This window comes from Anas acuta, chromosome Z (assembly GCF_963932015.1).
Source record: "Anas acuta chromosome Z, bAnaAcu1.1, whole genome shotgun sequence".
NCBI lineage: Eukaryota > Metazoa > Chordata > Aves > Anseriformes > Anatidae > Anas > Anas acuta.
In genome coordinates this window covers 18,581,299-18,598,144 of record NC_089017.1, presented here as the reverse complement: position 1 = coordinate 18,598,144, position 16,846 = coordinate 18,581,299, and the positions used below count along the sequence as shown (strand labels likewise).

The 16,846-nt window shown below is 36.4% G+C and overlaps 1 protein-coding gene across 12 annotated transcripts in view; it reads right to left on the bottom strand.

Moving 5' to 3' along the window:
* The window catches only part of MAST4 (microtubule associated serine/threonine kinase family member 4), a 293,772-nt gene that overhangs the window by 25,338 nt on the left and 251,588 nt on the right, over positions 1–16,846 (bottom strand). For all 12 annotated transcript variants that reach the window (XM_068665969.1, XM_068665971.1, XM_068665970.1 and 9 more), the window contains 6 exons: positions 13,860–13,927; positions 11,413–11,498; positions 2,954–3,162; positions 2,113–2,251; positions 976–1,108; positions 117–282 (listed from right to left, as the gene is read on the bottom strand). In XM_068665969.1, coding sequence (XP_068522070.1) covers positions 117–282; positions 976–1,108; positions 2,113–2,251; positions 2,954–3,162; positions 11,413–11,498; positions 13,860–13,927 — 801 coding nt within the window. The remainder of the gene's footprint in view (positions 1–116; positions 283–975; positions 1,109–2,112; positions 2,252–2,953; positions 3,163–11,412; positions 11,499–13,859; positions 13,928–16,846) is intronic.

Below are 16,846 nucleotides of genomic sequence, written 5' to 3'. Positions count from 1 at the left end.
GCAAAACTAGCTTGAAACTTAGTGTATCAATAACGTTGTAAATATCTTTACTATTAAAATAAAATGAATTTTTTGACAGCAAACTAAGAAATCTGATTCTTTGTGATGATCCTCACCACTGATTACTTGTCCAAACAGCTCTTCTGGTGTATCTCCAAAGAATGGCACACAGCCAACAAGAAATTCATAAAGTATAATCCCCATAGCCCACCAGTCCACTGGTTTTCCATAACCCTGTCTCAGTATTACTTCAGGAGCTATGTATTCAGGTGTACCACAGACCTAAAACAAAAGAAAATAAGCATGATGGTAAATTTAGTCTAGTTATGTCATATCATTTGTACATCTTGAAATGTAAAATAACTTGGAAAAAAAAGAAAAATGAAATTCAGTATATTTTAGGATTTTTGCATAGTGCATTTTTAAATGACCTATCTACTCATATAAGTAATCACATTTACATGTCTGTCATGCAAGGGACAGTTTGTTTTTCATACATGCAAGACTGTCACAGCAAATATTTAATTTAAACATATCCTTATCTTTAAAAGAAAGTTGTGACAGTTTTATCTTAAGTAACTTTTACAGCGAACAGATTGTGAGCAATGGTAATGAGGCATGCTTAAAGGGAAATGGGCCATATCAAGGATTTTAGCACCCTTGGTTGTACAATGCATCATGAGCTCCACAAGTACTCTGCTGAGACTTCTGAATTCCTTATAAAAACAGTTTTCCATTTGTCTCTCTCACAGGCTCACTTGCACACAATTAGGTTGTTCATCTTACTAACAGACCCAAATGTAGAAAGAAAAAAAACTACCATAATCTGCAGGGCATCAGAAGAAGTAACTGACACACCATCAGAACAGCAATGCAGAAATAACAACAGCTTATGTGGTATTACAGTACATTTTGGTGGCAAAACATCACTTCATTCAAACAGTCAATGTAAAAGTGAAAAAGACTGTGTCTTACTTGTTTATCAAGGAATTCTCTGGCATCCTTCTCAATGTGACCCTCATACAGATTGGTAGTCAAACTCATTAGCCCCACCTTTGACAGACCAAAGTCTGTAAGCTTTATATGGCCCATGGATGTTACCAATAAACTGAAAATTAGAATGATTTGGAGTTACTGTGATATAATGCAAAATTATATCCTTATTATTATTATTATACTCAGAGGAAAATGTTTCAACAGCACTGCAAAAATATAAAGACAGCTTAAAAAGAAATTTAATCAAGTACAAAACAGGTGAAGAATATGACAGTTGCAAACGTGTTATTGTTACCAATGCAAATGAAGTTTCTATACGCAATTTCACATCTTAAGAGAATCAACTAAGTGTTACAAGTTAATGCTAGATTATTTGAACAAAAATAAATAGTAATTCTGAAAGAACTGGAATAGAATTAATCCGGCTTTGGAAGCGAGGTGGGCATGTTGTGCCTGTAGCAAGCTGGGTCATTCATTTGAAAAGAACTCAGATATTAAGTTAGCTGGTAACACTACACTGGCCTGAGGTGTCACACCGCGAAGGTATTTTCAGCCAACAGATGTGACCGATTCGTTTTTATTTTTATTTTTTAAAGTGAAATGGGGAGAAGATTAATGGAGATACAACAGCCATATTTTTCACTACAAATACATAATGGAAAGCCTCTGTATATTTAAATACTGGAGAAAAAAAGCAACAGGAAGGATTTCCATAGTGTTCAATCTTATTCTTGTAATGCAAATAGCAAAAACTTGCATGTTGTTGATACTTTGTATTAACCTGTTTTTAAGCATACTTAGAACTTTTCGTTAACATACAATGTCAATATGCCAAAAAAAAAAAAAGTCCTCCATTCAGCCAAAAAAAACAAGTACATTTTTCTTTATCTATTCATATAGCCTCTTCCATCTTAAAGGACTTTAAAGAACACTTTTGGAAACATACATTCCCTGTAACTGCAGATAATGAAAATTCACATATTAGGCAGAAATTGTAAATCCACATAACATTTATGATATTAAAAAACGAAACATTTCCGGTACAGCAAAATTACACTTTTCTTATTTTATCTAACCATTTCAAAGTACTCTTTTGGTTATATTCTATATACATACTTGTCTGGCTTCAAATCCCTGTGTACAATTCCATAATTATGAAGGTATTCCAAAGCCAGAACAGTCTCTGCAAAGTACATCCTTGCCATGTCTACAGGTAAGGGACCCATATTCTTCATCAAAGTAGCACAGTCTCCACCTGTGGAAACAGGACAAATGTTCCAGATGATGCCATAAATTCTGAGGTGTACAAGCATAATCCATATATGCTGCAGAAGCAGACACAAATTGAAGTCATATATGTTGATTTTAGAGTCAGATGACCCAATTTAGCATGCAAGCACACTAACTACTGAACTGACAAAAACAGCATGAAGCTGGGATTGAGTGGTACAAGAGTTCAGCTGGAAACCAATAAAACCCATGCTTCTGCTTAAAAAAAAAACAGTTCACACAGCCACAGCCTCAGCTGCAGTAGTTCATCTTTCACAGTCTTTGTCCACTGTCTTCCTCCAACATCAGCACCTTTCCAAATTTCTTCCTCTTCCTTTGCAAAAAATATCGCAAATACCACAAGACATGCTAATGAAAATTTGAACTCCAGAAAAGTTCATTTTCACATGAACTTTGAGTGGTAAGATACTTATAATTACAGTCTATGAAAAACTTTATTCAAAGATCAGTTATCCCCCATTATAGCAGGAGAAAAAGTGTTTTAAAAGACCTCACTAAGGGATGATGAATGGAAAAAAGCCACCTTATTCTTAAATTTAGATCCTAAATTGTAGTGCCAGCATACAGAGGACACACAGGGTATTTCCAGAGAACTGCAGGGATTACATTTCATTTCTGGTGTGACAAAAACTTGCTCTTCCCCTGTAAACCAGAACAGACACTTTACCTTCTACATATTCCATGACCATACATAAATGACGTCTTGTTTCAAAGGAGCAATACATGCTGACAACAAAAGGATTTTCTGCAAATGTCAGGATATCGCGCTCAACAAAAGCCTGTTGGATCTGGTTTCGAAGGATGAGATTTTGTTTATTAATTTTCTTCATGGCAAATCTTTGTCTGGTTTCTTTATGTCTCACAAAATAAACCGCACTGAAGAAGTCCAAAAGGGGGAGAAAAAGAAAAAGCACTAACTGTATTAAAAATGTCTTTTAAAATGTATATATTTAACAACTAAATACATGCAATATATTACATATATCTAAAACGTTGTAAAAAGATTTGGTTTTAATCTAATGGAGTCGACAAACCTTTCAATATTACAGAATAGGTAAAGACTTCTTTTTGTTTCATCATCAGGATCAGTTTCAGTCAACACAAATTAGTACACAAATTGAAAACAAACAAACCAAATAGCCCACCCCAACAGAAACAAACACTCTCAGCTCAGAGTTTGGGAGTTTCCATCAGCAAAGGATTATATATGGAAATCAGTCATGGCACAGTGATAAAAATCACTCTGACAAATGCTTGTTCTGTAAGCGTGCAGTCAGACAATTATGACTCAGACACTGTCCAGGGGATTTTAAAACATGTCACAGGTTTCTCATGAAGGTTACTCAGAATTTGCTCGATGAGGTGGCTCCCTCATTGCCAGGTGCAATATGCATCATCTTCTGTACTTGTTCAGAACCTGACATCAGCACCGATCCATATCAGGGGTAGGTCACCAGTAGGTAATCCAAAATAAAGATCACTTTAACATGATAATATAGGATTAAGATGCATCTTGATCTGCAGAATTTCACTGTGGTGTTGGGTATAAAGTTTCCTGTAAACTTGGTTAGATAAGGTCACGGTGCCGGGGAAGCGAAGTTAAAGAAAACCTCACATGGTCAAACATTCTTGCTTTCAAGGCTCAGGAAAAAGAATCAACCTGCCATGAAACACTGACACAGGACATGACTGCTGCATTTCTCAAAATCCCTTGAGGCAAGTCTTGAAAACATACCTTGCTTGAAATCCACTTTGCAGCATTTAATGCTTAAAGCATCTCCAGTATATAATTACCACAGTAGTGAGTGATTACAGAAAGAAAGGACAAAAAGGAGAAACTAAAGGGAAAAAACAGGACTCAGTTATGTAGTTTTTAAATTCAATTTGTTGTCCCCATGAGGTCCAATTATCAGCATACAAGTATTTAAGTATGAAAAGCAATTTTTGCCTTACTATTTTTTGAAAACATCTTCACACTACTACAAAACTTAGACACACTTGAAAAATCAACACTTTCTACTTTCCTTTGTGGAATATTTTTTCTAGACAAGAAAGTTTCTCTTACTCATTCTAAAAATTTTCAATAGTCCCTTGCTGTTTGTTGTTTGAACATAGCATAGGGCAAGTAAAAGACATTACACCATCATGAAACTAGGGGGAAAACACCTGGGGCAAAACCGAAGACAAACCCCACCCTTTGTGCCTCCTACTAAGTCTTGCTCCTTGCCCCTCCCAAGCTCAAAGAAAGACCAAGTTATACAACTCCAGTACTCCTCCCTACTGGCTTCATGACTTTTGTCCTGCAGCTCTTCCTACCACTCCCACTACACTAACTTCTTTCTCCACCTCTTCTGTACAACTCCTCCTTTGGTTTTTCTTTCCTTTGTGTTTTTTTTCCTCTCTTTTCTTGTTACCTGCTGTTCATCTGTCTTAAATTTCTTAACCTCCTGTAATTTCATCTTTTCTTTTCCCTTTTTTCAGTCCCTTTGTGAATTTTTGACTTGTAGAAAAGTGGGTCTTTCACACGCCTGAAGCCTCAATGCTTAAAAAAAAAAAGAAATACCTCTTTTCCTATGGTAGCACGTGTAGAGTTGTTGCTACTGTATTTAAGGATGAAAAGCTGGTAAGTTTGAACTATTCAATCCAGTAAAATATCTGAGACATGCTGGCTACTTTTTCAGCAGTTCTCCAAATTACTTTCTCTAGCCTTGTAGTTGCAAGCAGATAATTGTATAAATTTGCACTAGAATTCAGTTATCCACAAATCCTTAGAAAAAAAAAGTTTCATTCACAGTATACCAGATTCACAAGACAAATGCAACGCAGTTCTCTCTCTTGCGCTTAGATATGTGTACTCTGTTTATATGATACCAAATGATTTTAAAAGATCTTCTACATACAAAAATGCATATCATTACTTATGCACATCCTATGTTGTCTCTCACAGTAACCTAAGCAAACAGCATTATAAAGAAAACTATACCCTGAGGAGAAGCAAAGTATTCCTATTGAAAACTACCTCTCTCCCTTCAGGATGCTGCCAATTCACAGTAGCTATGCATTTCTCTAGCACACCAGTACTTAGCAAGGCACTGCATCCTGTACACTGAGACACATGTGGTTCTTAGCTACCACTCTTTGAAAGGCAGTATAAGAATTTGCTGAAATGTCACTAAAATGATAAATTGAAAATGCAACTCTCCCCCCCCCCCAACATTAACTTTAGAAAAAAAAAAAAAAGAAAAAAGAAAAGGTTATGTATTTGAAATAGAACAACACAACAACCTTCCTGGGACCTCAACTTAATCTAAAAAAATGGAAAGCTTGGAGTAAAGCACATAGCTGCCAAGACATAGAAGACGCTGAACTTCCAAGTAAAAAGATGAGATCAACCACAGTGAGTTCTGGTACACATTGACTTCGTTTTATTTTGAACCCTTACTTGCCATCTTTGAAGTATGCTTCTGCTACTGAATAATAAGTCACAAAGATTGGGATCGCCTTTCTATTACCCTTTGTGTTCCCTGAAGCTGTTCCTTTCTACACTCTCCTAATTCCTGCACTGAACTCACTCTCTTTTCCCCACAGGCTCACTATCCTCTGTTGCTCTCTATTCCTTTACTTTTCAGGATGCTATTCCTGAAGCATTAGACAGAAGTTTATCTTTGCTTTATATGTGCTTTTATAAGAGCACAATACCTCACTCCGATTTTCCTGGCATTGATCACTAAATGCTCAGCTCGTAATTTTTGGTATGTTATAAAGAGAACTGTCAATTTGAGGATTCCTTTAATACAAGAGAAATGCATTTAGAACACCCAGAACATCTGACTGCCCTCTCCATCCACTCAAGAAATTAATAAATTCTGGGATTGTCCAAACACTGCCTCCTTCCACTTCAACATAAGTTTTTCACTCAGCTTGAACAAGCATTTATACATCACTTTTAGATAGGCACAAATATAAAAGCACTATGCACATGTGTTGAGATGACAAGAAAAATGAAAACAAATGTTTAACTTCATTCTTGTATTGCTTCGACTTAACTAATATGCAGCCTACACTTCAAATCGTACAACAAAAATTCCTTCTTTTTCCTTATATTACTTACAGGCTGCAGGCCTAGTTTACTAGACCTAGCTCTTCGGTAACTTCAACTTCTAGATACATTTTACAGTATCATCTGTCTACATTCAGTGCCTGAGGTTAACGTTGCCATGTGACTTGCTTTGACCTGATTCTTGCATTTGCCAAAGGACCTTGAACTCCTTGTGGAAACAAAGGTACTGTACTTTCTGTATTCACTGTTTAAAAGTCACAGCTGCTAACCAAGCACTACGCTTCATTTTCACAAGCAACTTCCTGAGAAGAGACTGCTAAACTCTGTACTACCCTGGAATTAAGTCTGAATTGTCTTCAGTGCCAGGCAGCCATTTGTGAGCCCACAATTTGTATCACAGCATTACAGTAAAATTTACAGATAGTTATTTAAGACCAGGACTCACAAACAACAGTGTACCACCTCCTATCTAGAAAATGTGCATCACCACATCAAATTTATTTGTGGGCAAGGAAATAATGCTGCCTAAAGCACTGCAGCATTCCTAAGATAAGCATCCAGTGTGGTGTAGGTGAAGCACACAGCCTCGTCTCAGCAACATTTTGGATATATCTTATTCTGCATAGTAGCATACAAGATGCTGGCCATCTGAGAAAGAGAACAAGATAGCTGTGATTCTTGGTACTAGTCCTATTTGTATCAACATGTCACATAAATTTTGGCCAGACTAACCACCTGTCCATATCTAACTGAAACAACTTCTTCTACCTTTATGGCAGCCAGTAAACACTGACGCACAGTGATGAAACAACTTTCAGATTTTCTGTAAATAAGCTCAGTAAGAACTATTCCGTAATTTGGAAAATAAAAGCTTGAGTTCTTCACCAGTTTGTAGCACGCTGCACATTCAGGAAGGACTCAATTTGAAACTGTCAATACTGTAACAACCTTTCTCTACCATCAGAAAAGATTGTATTAGCTATCAAATATTAGATCCTCACATACGTATTAGCTACAAAAGAGTACATTTGGCCAGTGCTGTACTGAGAAGGGAGGCTCACTCTACAACAATAAAGTCCATGAGTTCGAAGTTCACTATTTTGTGTAAGCCCACAATGAATAATGAGTATAAGATACAGAAACTGCCAGCCTTGTTTTTAAGCTGCTCTTTAAAGCCTTGGGCATCAGAGCCAAAACCTCTTACTCTGTGTAGAGCAGTCACCCACAGAGGTAAAGGGAAATAATAGTTAAAAAAGAATACAGTTCATTTGATCTGCAGTCCTCTACGAGGTGGTGCTATTTAGTACCATTCTCAACTCAACTAAACATAAGCAGGTAGAAGAGACAATAATGAGTATTCATTCACAGGTTAGGGGCAGTGGCTGCTCAAGCCAATGTTGCTGATGAGTTGTGAAACTTACCTAGTGACACAATTAACCAGTGTGCCATGCAGGCATTCGTTACACACATCTCTTTCTGTACAAGTGAAAACACTCCTGCCAGATGTGGTACCATGCATTTGCTTTAAGCAGACACAGTCAAACATCAGTAAAGACCAACGGAATTAACATCACTCCCTTCCCTGAAATCAAACAATCTTCATTCTGTTGAGCTAGCTCAGGAGAACAGGCTGATGCCACCTTAAAGACGTAGACTACCTGCTGCCTCTCAGAAGCTGAAAAATGGGGAAAAAAAATGTTGCTTTGAGTGCAGTAAAAGTTTAACATTTGGGACATATGAAAAGGAAAATTTTGGCTGGCTGAATACAAGTCAGATAGACAGCTTGTGAAACCATTAGTGACTTGGCCTGTGTCCTACATGTTTACTGATTCACAGCTTGTTTAACTTCTTGTATATTCCCAGCCTGATACACCTCATCTACTATACAGTCATTTAATTGCACTACAAATGAGTTTACCCAAACAATTAAAAGCAGAGAAATCCTAAGATATTTACTCAAACCTTCACAAAACCAATAGCTTATATTTAAACTCATCAAGTTTAACATATCTGACAAATCTCTGCTACAGCATGCCAAGACCAACAATTACCCCGTCAAACAAAGCTTTCCATTTCACTAATGAAGGCAAAAACACCACAATAAAGTCAAAGACACCAGAATGCATATATATTGTGAATTGCTTCAGAAGGAAAACCTCCCGTATATCCTCAAAATAAATATTACAATAGCATACTAAATTTAATATGTCAGAGCACAAAATATGCCCACTGATTGAGAATAAGTCAATGAAGCTCATGCAGAATTCACACATCCACATTATTTCAAAAAGTTAATGGCCTGGAAAAGCATGGAAGTAGAAAAAAGCCTTGTAGCATAGTAACAGTAACTTTTATTTCAGCTGCTTATACTTGTAATAAAGTGCAATAAACGCCTATGGGTCAGTTTATTGCATTGTATTCACGGATGAACAGATAGTGTTGCTTAATTACACTTCATTTTGTAGATGGCTTAAAAAATACACAGGTAACAGTGATGTGCTCCCCTCTAAACTTTACTCTAAGTTTTGAAAAAAACACTCACCAATTGTCAAGAAAAAGAATATGTGATACTCATCCGAAGTCTGTTAATAATACTGTCCCGTTTATCTGACTTAACACAGCAGAGAAATTCAAGCAAACAGAAGTTCTTAAAAAAGCGATATCCTAGACAATTTGAGTTCAAGCCTCCAAAACTTTGCACAACTTTGAGCAACGTTAAAGACGAGGTGCTAACATCACTTTTGAAAGTGATGAGCAAATACTTTAAAAAGTCTATTTCCACGCTGTTCACTGAATTTATTCCTTTCTCTCTAAATTAGTTTATATTTGGCTATATCATTTTCTTTCTTGTTGATTTTTCTCATAAGAAGTAATTTGGTTTAAATAACCAAAAATCCCAACCAACAAAATGCACTTTGTTGTTGTTTGCTTAAGCATGGAAACAATAGCACTCCATTAAAGCTGATTATTACCAGCATACCTCTGTTTCAACAGTCAATAAAGGCTATAATGATTCATACAGAATCCAGATACGCTCCAAGCTGCTCAACCTCAATCAGCTCTCCCTTTCCTCACAACTTTATGGGGGTCTCAACAAATTTTTACGACATCTATGACAATTTTACCTGTTGTATGTATGTGTGAAAGGTGTTTCACCCAGTAAGCGTTTATTTTCCCTGCCACAAGCACAAGAAAAAATATCTTACATGTCTACATCACATATGCCATAGAAAGCCCGGGCTTTTCGTCCTTTCTTTTTCACCTTTCAAATCCTTACTTGTCTCTTGTTTCAAACAGATAGCTCTCTCCAGTCTGTATCTCTTAATGGTTCATCAGGACTTCTTCTGGCTTTAAAATGTATGGAGCAAGAGCCCCAGGACTGCTGCACCTCTGGCTTCTGGTGGCCAGCCTCACACTGCTGGTTGCAGCATGTCTGTGTGCCACCACTCCCTCTTTTCTCCACTGCACACCAACCTAAAACTCTAAGAAGCTGGGCAGGTCCAGTGACTCAGACGCCCTTTTCTCTGACATGGACCTACCCCACATGGTTCTTCTCTTCCTCCAGTAAGACAAAGAGGAAATTGGGTAGGAGATGAAAGAGGGAGGGAGGGAGGGAACTAAGCATCTGCCAAGGGAAGGAAGAAGGGATGCAGCCAGAGAGGGGAGCAGCAGCTCCTGCTAAGTGCCAGAAGAAAGGCTTTTGAAGTCTTAGGGTAATTTGGAGAAACTAGCATACAGTAATGAGTTTGCCTAGGGAGAAATTCTGAGAAAATGAACTGTTAAGAGGTTGAACACTGAAAAGCTGTATTTGGATATTTACATAACTTTAAAGCAAATTATGCTATCTCCTTCAGGCTTTTTGTTGAACTATGTAAGCAGGTCTGGACACAAGTAACCCTCCACATATGCGGTCATGATGAGAAGCAATAAACACCACCCGTCCCATCAGAGTTTGGGGTTGCCTTTAACTAAATATGACCAGGGAGAGGCATTACTGTACCCATAATCCCCAGACCATTAAAAAAGCATGCGTAATTCCAGTGGGTATATCATGGGTGCTTTCTCTTCTGAGTACAGGGTCTTTTTAAAGAGTCCTGTCAGATTAACTGCTGTTTCCCACCTTAAGTACAGGCAGCACAGAGTAGAGACAGTCTAATGTGATCTGCACTGAGAACAGCACAGCCCTTTCCTTCACTGCTGCTCCGTGGCATGGCCTCGTTTGGTGATGGGCTCCTGAACGCCAGACAGAAAACTCTATTTTGAACCAATACAACTCTCAGGTTAGATCAACAATAATAGTTCCTATTCTGACACATTTTAGTGCTGAAAAGGAGCCAAACAAAGGTCTTATAGGTGGCACTTGATCACAAATAAGACTAAAGATATAAGTTCTGTCTCCTGAAAGGCATAATCCCTGCAGTGTAATTCCACAAAATAGTTCATGCTCACTTAAGGCTTGGGCTAATGTAATTCTCACTTGGTCTTCCAGGATTATCTACAAACGACTCACATACCACTGAGAAGTAAATTGTGTACTTTCCAAGTACTCAGAAAATTCAACCAATAAACAGTAATTCCTTGAAAGTTGTCTTGGTAAAATCTGAGGATAGGTGAGAGTCCAGAGACAGAATACAGCTGTTTAGCACTACTTATGGAAATTTCTTTCTAATTTATCAGTATTTTTAGGTCAAATAAGCACTTTTTAACAACCCGTCTCCCTTAAAGATGTAGTTTCATTCTGTTTCAGATCTGCACAAACATCAGCTGTTTCTAGTATTAAAAAGGTGGCTTTAAGTCTATCTTTTAATTTATTCAGACTTAATCTTTGTCATTATACGTAACCTAGTTCTGAAAAATCTTTGTGATACAATATTTAGTATATTAATGTACTACAGAATACAGCAATTCATCGTTGCTTAGGAGGCTACCAAAAAGTTTTTCTTCTGAACTTCAAGTATTAGCAGCTAAGGAGGAAAGCAGAATTAAGAAAACAGCAGTGCAAACAAACTCTCTTCCATAACTATAACTTTTGAGTATAACTTTTGTTATACTCAAAGATTACTCACCCATAAGCTCCATTACTAATCAGTTTAATTGTTTCAAAATCACTTTCCCGAGGTTTCCTCCGGAGTTGCAGTGAGGTATTAGAGGTCTTCAAAGTAAAAGAGAAGAACACAGTTAGTACAGTATTTTATTTTACTTTCCCCCGCTTCCCCCCCCCCCCCCCAAAAAAAAATAGGGAAAAATAAAAAACAAACCAAAGCATCAACTATCATGAGTCTGTCACATCCAGATGAACTGTCTGAAAGCTCTGGCCAGCTGACCACACAGCTGCTGAAACGAGGGACCTGAGAAGTTCTTGAGGCAAAGCTGTCTTTTCACCAAAAAGCTATCTGTTATATTGGAGCTGTCTGTCCTATGTACCAGGGTTACAGCAGATACGCATGATGGCTTCTGATAAAGGAGTTATGAGCAATTCTTATCTGGAGTTACACACTTCTGTGAATCCCACTAGGCACTCTCTGGCCACTGCCCTCCCATTCGAGTAAGTCTGATTTTATACCAGTACAGATTGGTAGTAACAGAAGTAGATGAGCTCTCGTTAATGCAAATATTTTGTACATTTCTAACTCATGTTAGGGCTGTGATACAATTTAGTACACAAATTAGTACTTTGTGGAAAGAGGCACAAAGAAATATATGGAGGATGAAAATGCAATACTTTTACCATGATAGGGGTCACTTTCACCTACTTATATGCCAGAACATTTTCAAAATGGAGTTGTCTTGAATACCTTCTTTCTAGCTGTAATTTTAATGAATCTTGAAGATATAAGTGTAAATTAGAAATGCAGGGTGTGAGGTGCATGTGTATGTGCAGATTCCCCAGTTCCTTATTCCAAACCCACAAGATCCTTATCATGATGCTTCCCAAATCTCTAAAGAGTTCTGTGATCCCTATCTAGGTAGTTCAGTAACAGTTATAGTTGAAAGTAGATCTGGTTGGAACACTTTCAATGAAATGGTTGCTAAAGAAACGGTTCCGTACAAGATTAGTGAATATGTTAATAGAATGAATTACGCAAGAGCAGAAAGAATTTATATTACATTACATTATTTAGGCTATGTGCCTGCCAGTACAGGACTCTCCCTAATTACATATTTATGATATTGAATGATTCTGTACTTTTAAGATATGCTTCCTGACACTTTTCATGTGTCATTTTATCTTACATTTATTCCACAACCGCATTTGAGAAAATGTTTCTAGATATTCACCCCACACTCTTCTTTCCTGATATCATTCCACCATACCTCCTCCCCAATTATATATTCCTTTATTACACTGCACTATCTTTTATTTCTTCAACTTTGGAATTTGCATTTTCATGGTTCAAAAACTTTCAGAATTAAAGTTTCAGTAGCCAGTTTATACCTTCATATTCATCTCATAATTCAGAACTTCCCTTCAGCATTTTAGTTATCATTTCTATTTTTTTTCCTCCAATTTGTCAATATCCTTCCTCTAAACAGTGCTCAGGTCTAATACAGTGTTTTAAAAGCAGCAGAGTGAGAAACGCCCTTTACATTACAACTATGGAAGTCTTTACAGATGATATTTGGCCAGAAAATCATAAATCTTCTGAAGATAATAGGACATTTAGGACAGGATGATGTCCTTCCCATAGCAGATCAAAACTAGCTTAACGGATACCCCATGGCTCTACTTTAAACTCTAGTAATATTTAAAAATGCCAGTAAAGTATTACTGAACTACCTATTGCTAGAACTGCATTTAGTCTGTTGGCTGACATCCAAAGTACAAATAACATCTTTTTAAAAGAATTTAAATTGACAGAATTTAAACCCACTGCAATAGCCAGCCCAATCACCTATTTTTTATTTTGAACAAGCATCTGACAAAATACTACTGTAAGTTATCCATTATTGTAGTGAAATATTTTCAAACACCAATTCAAAAGAATAATGCAGCATCTTCCAGACTGCAAACTAACTTTATGAAACAGGTTATTTGCTAACATGCTCATTTCCTCCTCGTGGCTTGACTGTACCTGTTCAGACTCTTAATTTGATCATTAGCTGCCTCTGCAAACAGACTGTCTTAAAACTGCTTTAAAACAATTTATTTCTAAGGAAAGGGTATAAAAATCCTTCTAAAAAGAAGATAATTACAATGAACAGAAATGAAAGAGTCAGTGGTGGAAACTGTAGTAAAACAGCCTTCACGTGGTGATTACAGCAGCTTCATGGAAGCCAGATAATGCAACATCTAGGAATATAGGTAGAATGTTTTGTTCTGGTATTTTTCATGATCCCTCTGTTTGCTGAGCACCATGGTGCTCACCGCTGCAATAGTATAAGGATTAGCTTCTGCTCCATTCAATCGATTTACACATACTAGGACAACAATATAAGACAGTGAGGGGTAACAACACATTTCTTTTTCCTTGCTCCAATTCAGCAAAAGTAGCATTGTAACAGGAAAACTTACACTTATTGATTCATCCATTTCCAGAGTTTCTGCTGCTCCACTGTCACAGTTAGCTAGCTGAGCTATTTCTAGAAGCAAAGATTAGAATACAGTAAGTACAAATGAAGTACAAGAACTAAAATCTGAGAAATTACTTTTTTCTGGAATCATTAGTAAATACGCTGTCCTATCTGTAGTTCTTGCCAAATAACTCTTAGGATGTCTCTAAGCATTTAGGGGATAAATACCACATGGAACAGGAAGACTTGCTATTCAATGTCTATCTAATCTTCAAACAGCCAAGTATCAATAAAAAACAACAGTGTTGTGACTGCTGAAATGTTGGAATTGTGTGGTCTATGTGCAATTTGAGCATTAAGGGAAAGACAGCAATAACGTGCTAAAACTCATGAGAATTGTAGCGTACTAGGTAGGCATTAATATGTGCCCTATCCTTAATGTGCTGCTGAAAGCTTCGCAGTTGGAGCGATTCTTATAGTTCAGACAGGTACAGATTCCAAATGGTCTGCATAGTATACACAGAAATACTGATTGATATGCCTAACAAACAGTTAAAAGCCTTTTTATTCCTATAAGCTTATCATCTGTGGAGTCACTAACACAGACTAGTTCTCTAGGAAATGCTTACATTTTTCAGCTTTACCAAGTTTACTGAGTTGTTCCTGCCAATATTAGCCTATGGTGAAAAGTTCCTAAGTCTATTCTGTACTCCAGTGGCACAAGAACTAAGAATTCCTCTGGGTAATAAAAGCTAAACAGGACAGCTGGTAGCTAAAAGACTCTGGGAAGCTTAGTATTACTTTAATCATATACATAGTTAATTATATACTCTTCAGAGCCAAAGATGCCCATTTTATTAGTTATATGACAGAGAAAACAACCTGAAATTTGAGAGATACGATTTTATTGTCAGTACTGTAAACTTATGAATGTGAAGAATAACTGAATATTCACATAGAATACCTAAACTGGATTTTTCTACATAATAAGTGACTATTGCAAGTGAAATTCTAGGTAACAATCTGAACAACACTTAGTTTAATCATTAACTGCAAATTAACCATGCAGATAATTTTATTGTGGAACAGATTTAAGGAGTAACTTTCACATACAATTACTATACAAAACACTATTTTTTAAAGTGTAAGAATGAAAAGTACTTGAAATACAACTTAAGAAAAAAAAGCCACAGATCTTTAGAGTCTATCAGAAGCTAGAAAGATACAAAAACACTAAGTATGTCAATGAACATTAAAAAAATCTCCAATGAGAATAAACATTTTAAAAATAGAGCCTAAGCTAAAACAATACAGGCCAAATTCCAAGTTAGAGAGGATTTTCCTGTCAAAACTCAGTTTCATGAACATGCGGGTTTTATAATAGAAGTGCTGATGAAACCTGTATACTATGGGTGATAACCAAGCATGCTAGAAAAATATACTTTGACAGCCTTCTCAACTGAAATTATTTGCAGAAATAGCAAATTAAAATGAGCCATTTTTAAACAGAACTTTTTGCAAAATATCCATTATCTGAGAAATACATATTATTTGCAAACAGTAGGTAATAATGGAATGGAACCAAGAGTCAGCTTTCAAAACACGGAGCCATGGAACCATTTTGCAATGCCTGAAGAGATTTTTAAAACTCATCTAAATACCATTAAACATCTGCCCTTTTTCTTTCATTGATTTAAACCATTTCTGAAGACTCATGATTCAAAAAGGTAAAGATGGTAATTTAAAAACCAGGGGGGAAAATTTCTCCCTGGGGAACTCTTCAGAAATGCAGCCACCAGTCTCTGATAAGTGATGAATCTGTTGTGGTATTGCTTTCACTACAGTATAAATTTATCTGGCATTATCTCCAAGTAATGCATGCATCATTTCACTCAAAGAAAGGATACTACAGCAATGGCAGCAAACAAAGGATGGAAGTAGGGAAGGGGCTGAAGCATTAGGCTGTTTTTCTCTGCAGAGGAGTGAAATCCCTTCCACGAACATTTACAAACACTGCAGGCATAATTGAACAGCTTATTTGGAAATACAATTCTGTGTATCAGGATAAGTGGATATCAAGTATATATAATAATATAATATATAATATAATAATGTATGATATAATCCTTCAAGTATATATGTGTATATATATATATGTATATATATATACTTGAAGGATTTCTGACTCTTCTGCTTTTTAAATATTTTTAAAAATGTTTCCATTTTTGGATAAAAGAAATTTAAAAGCTCTCAAGCAAATGATCTTCCTGCAATATTTTTATACTAATGACTACAGTGCTTCCAAATAATTCTCTCTGTACATGATTTACTCAAGGGCATAAACTCATAGTGCCATTCTTTTTATTTTTGCTTATGGGATGTCCTTTTATACAGAAGTACTAATTTAAAACTAAGATCATTCAGGAAGTCAAGGCACAGTGACTTATACTGCTTTTAAATATCACTTTTTCTGGGGAAACAGGAAAGCAGTAAAAGGAATCACGTTGCCTGAATTATTTGATTACAGATCTACATACATGTTAACATTTAAAATGATATACAAAGCAATTTAATTACCCAAGTCTTCAATTGAATGATCAGTAACTCATACGTCATATACCTCTCAGTATTTACTGATAAACCATATAGCCCATTTTTTCCCCAGAGGAAAAAAAAAAAATCAATTATCCCAGAATGTTTCAAATTTTAAGTAATACTCATCACTATTCAATTTATGAAATGCAATTATAGGACCTGTTCTAGATAAAGTACACTCACATAAAATAAATACGCAGTCTGAGAAAATAGTATCCTTTAGTTGTATGTAACCTTGTCTCCAGACTTCTGTCCCAAATAAGCTGCTTAAAATTGTTTGAAGACATCATAAAACTAACTTAGTGCCAGATTTCTAACTCTTGCTGAGGAACACTTCTAGCCAAGTGGACAGAAAGATTCAAACAGCAAGCTAAGGTTCACGTAACAGAATCA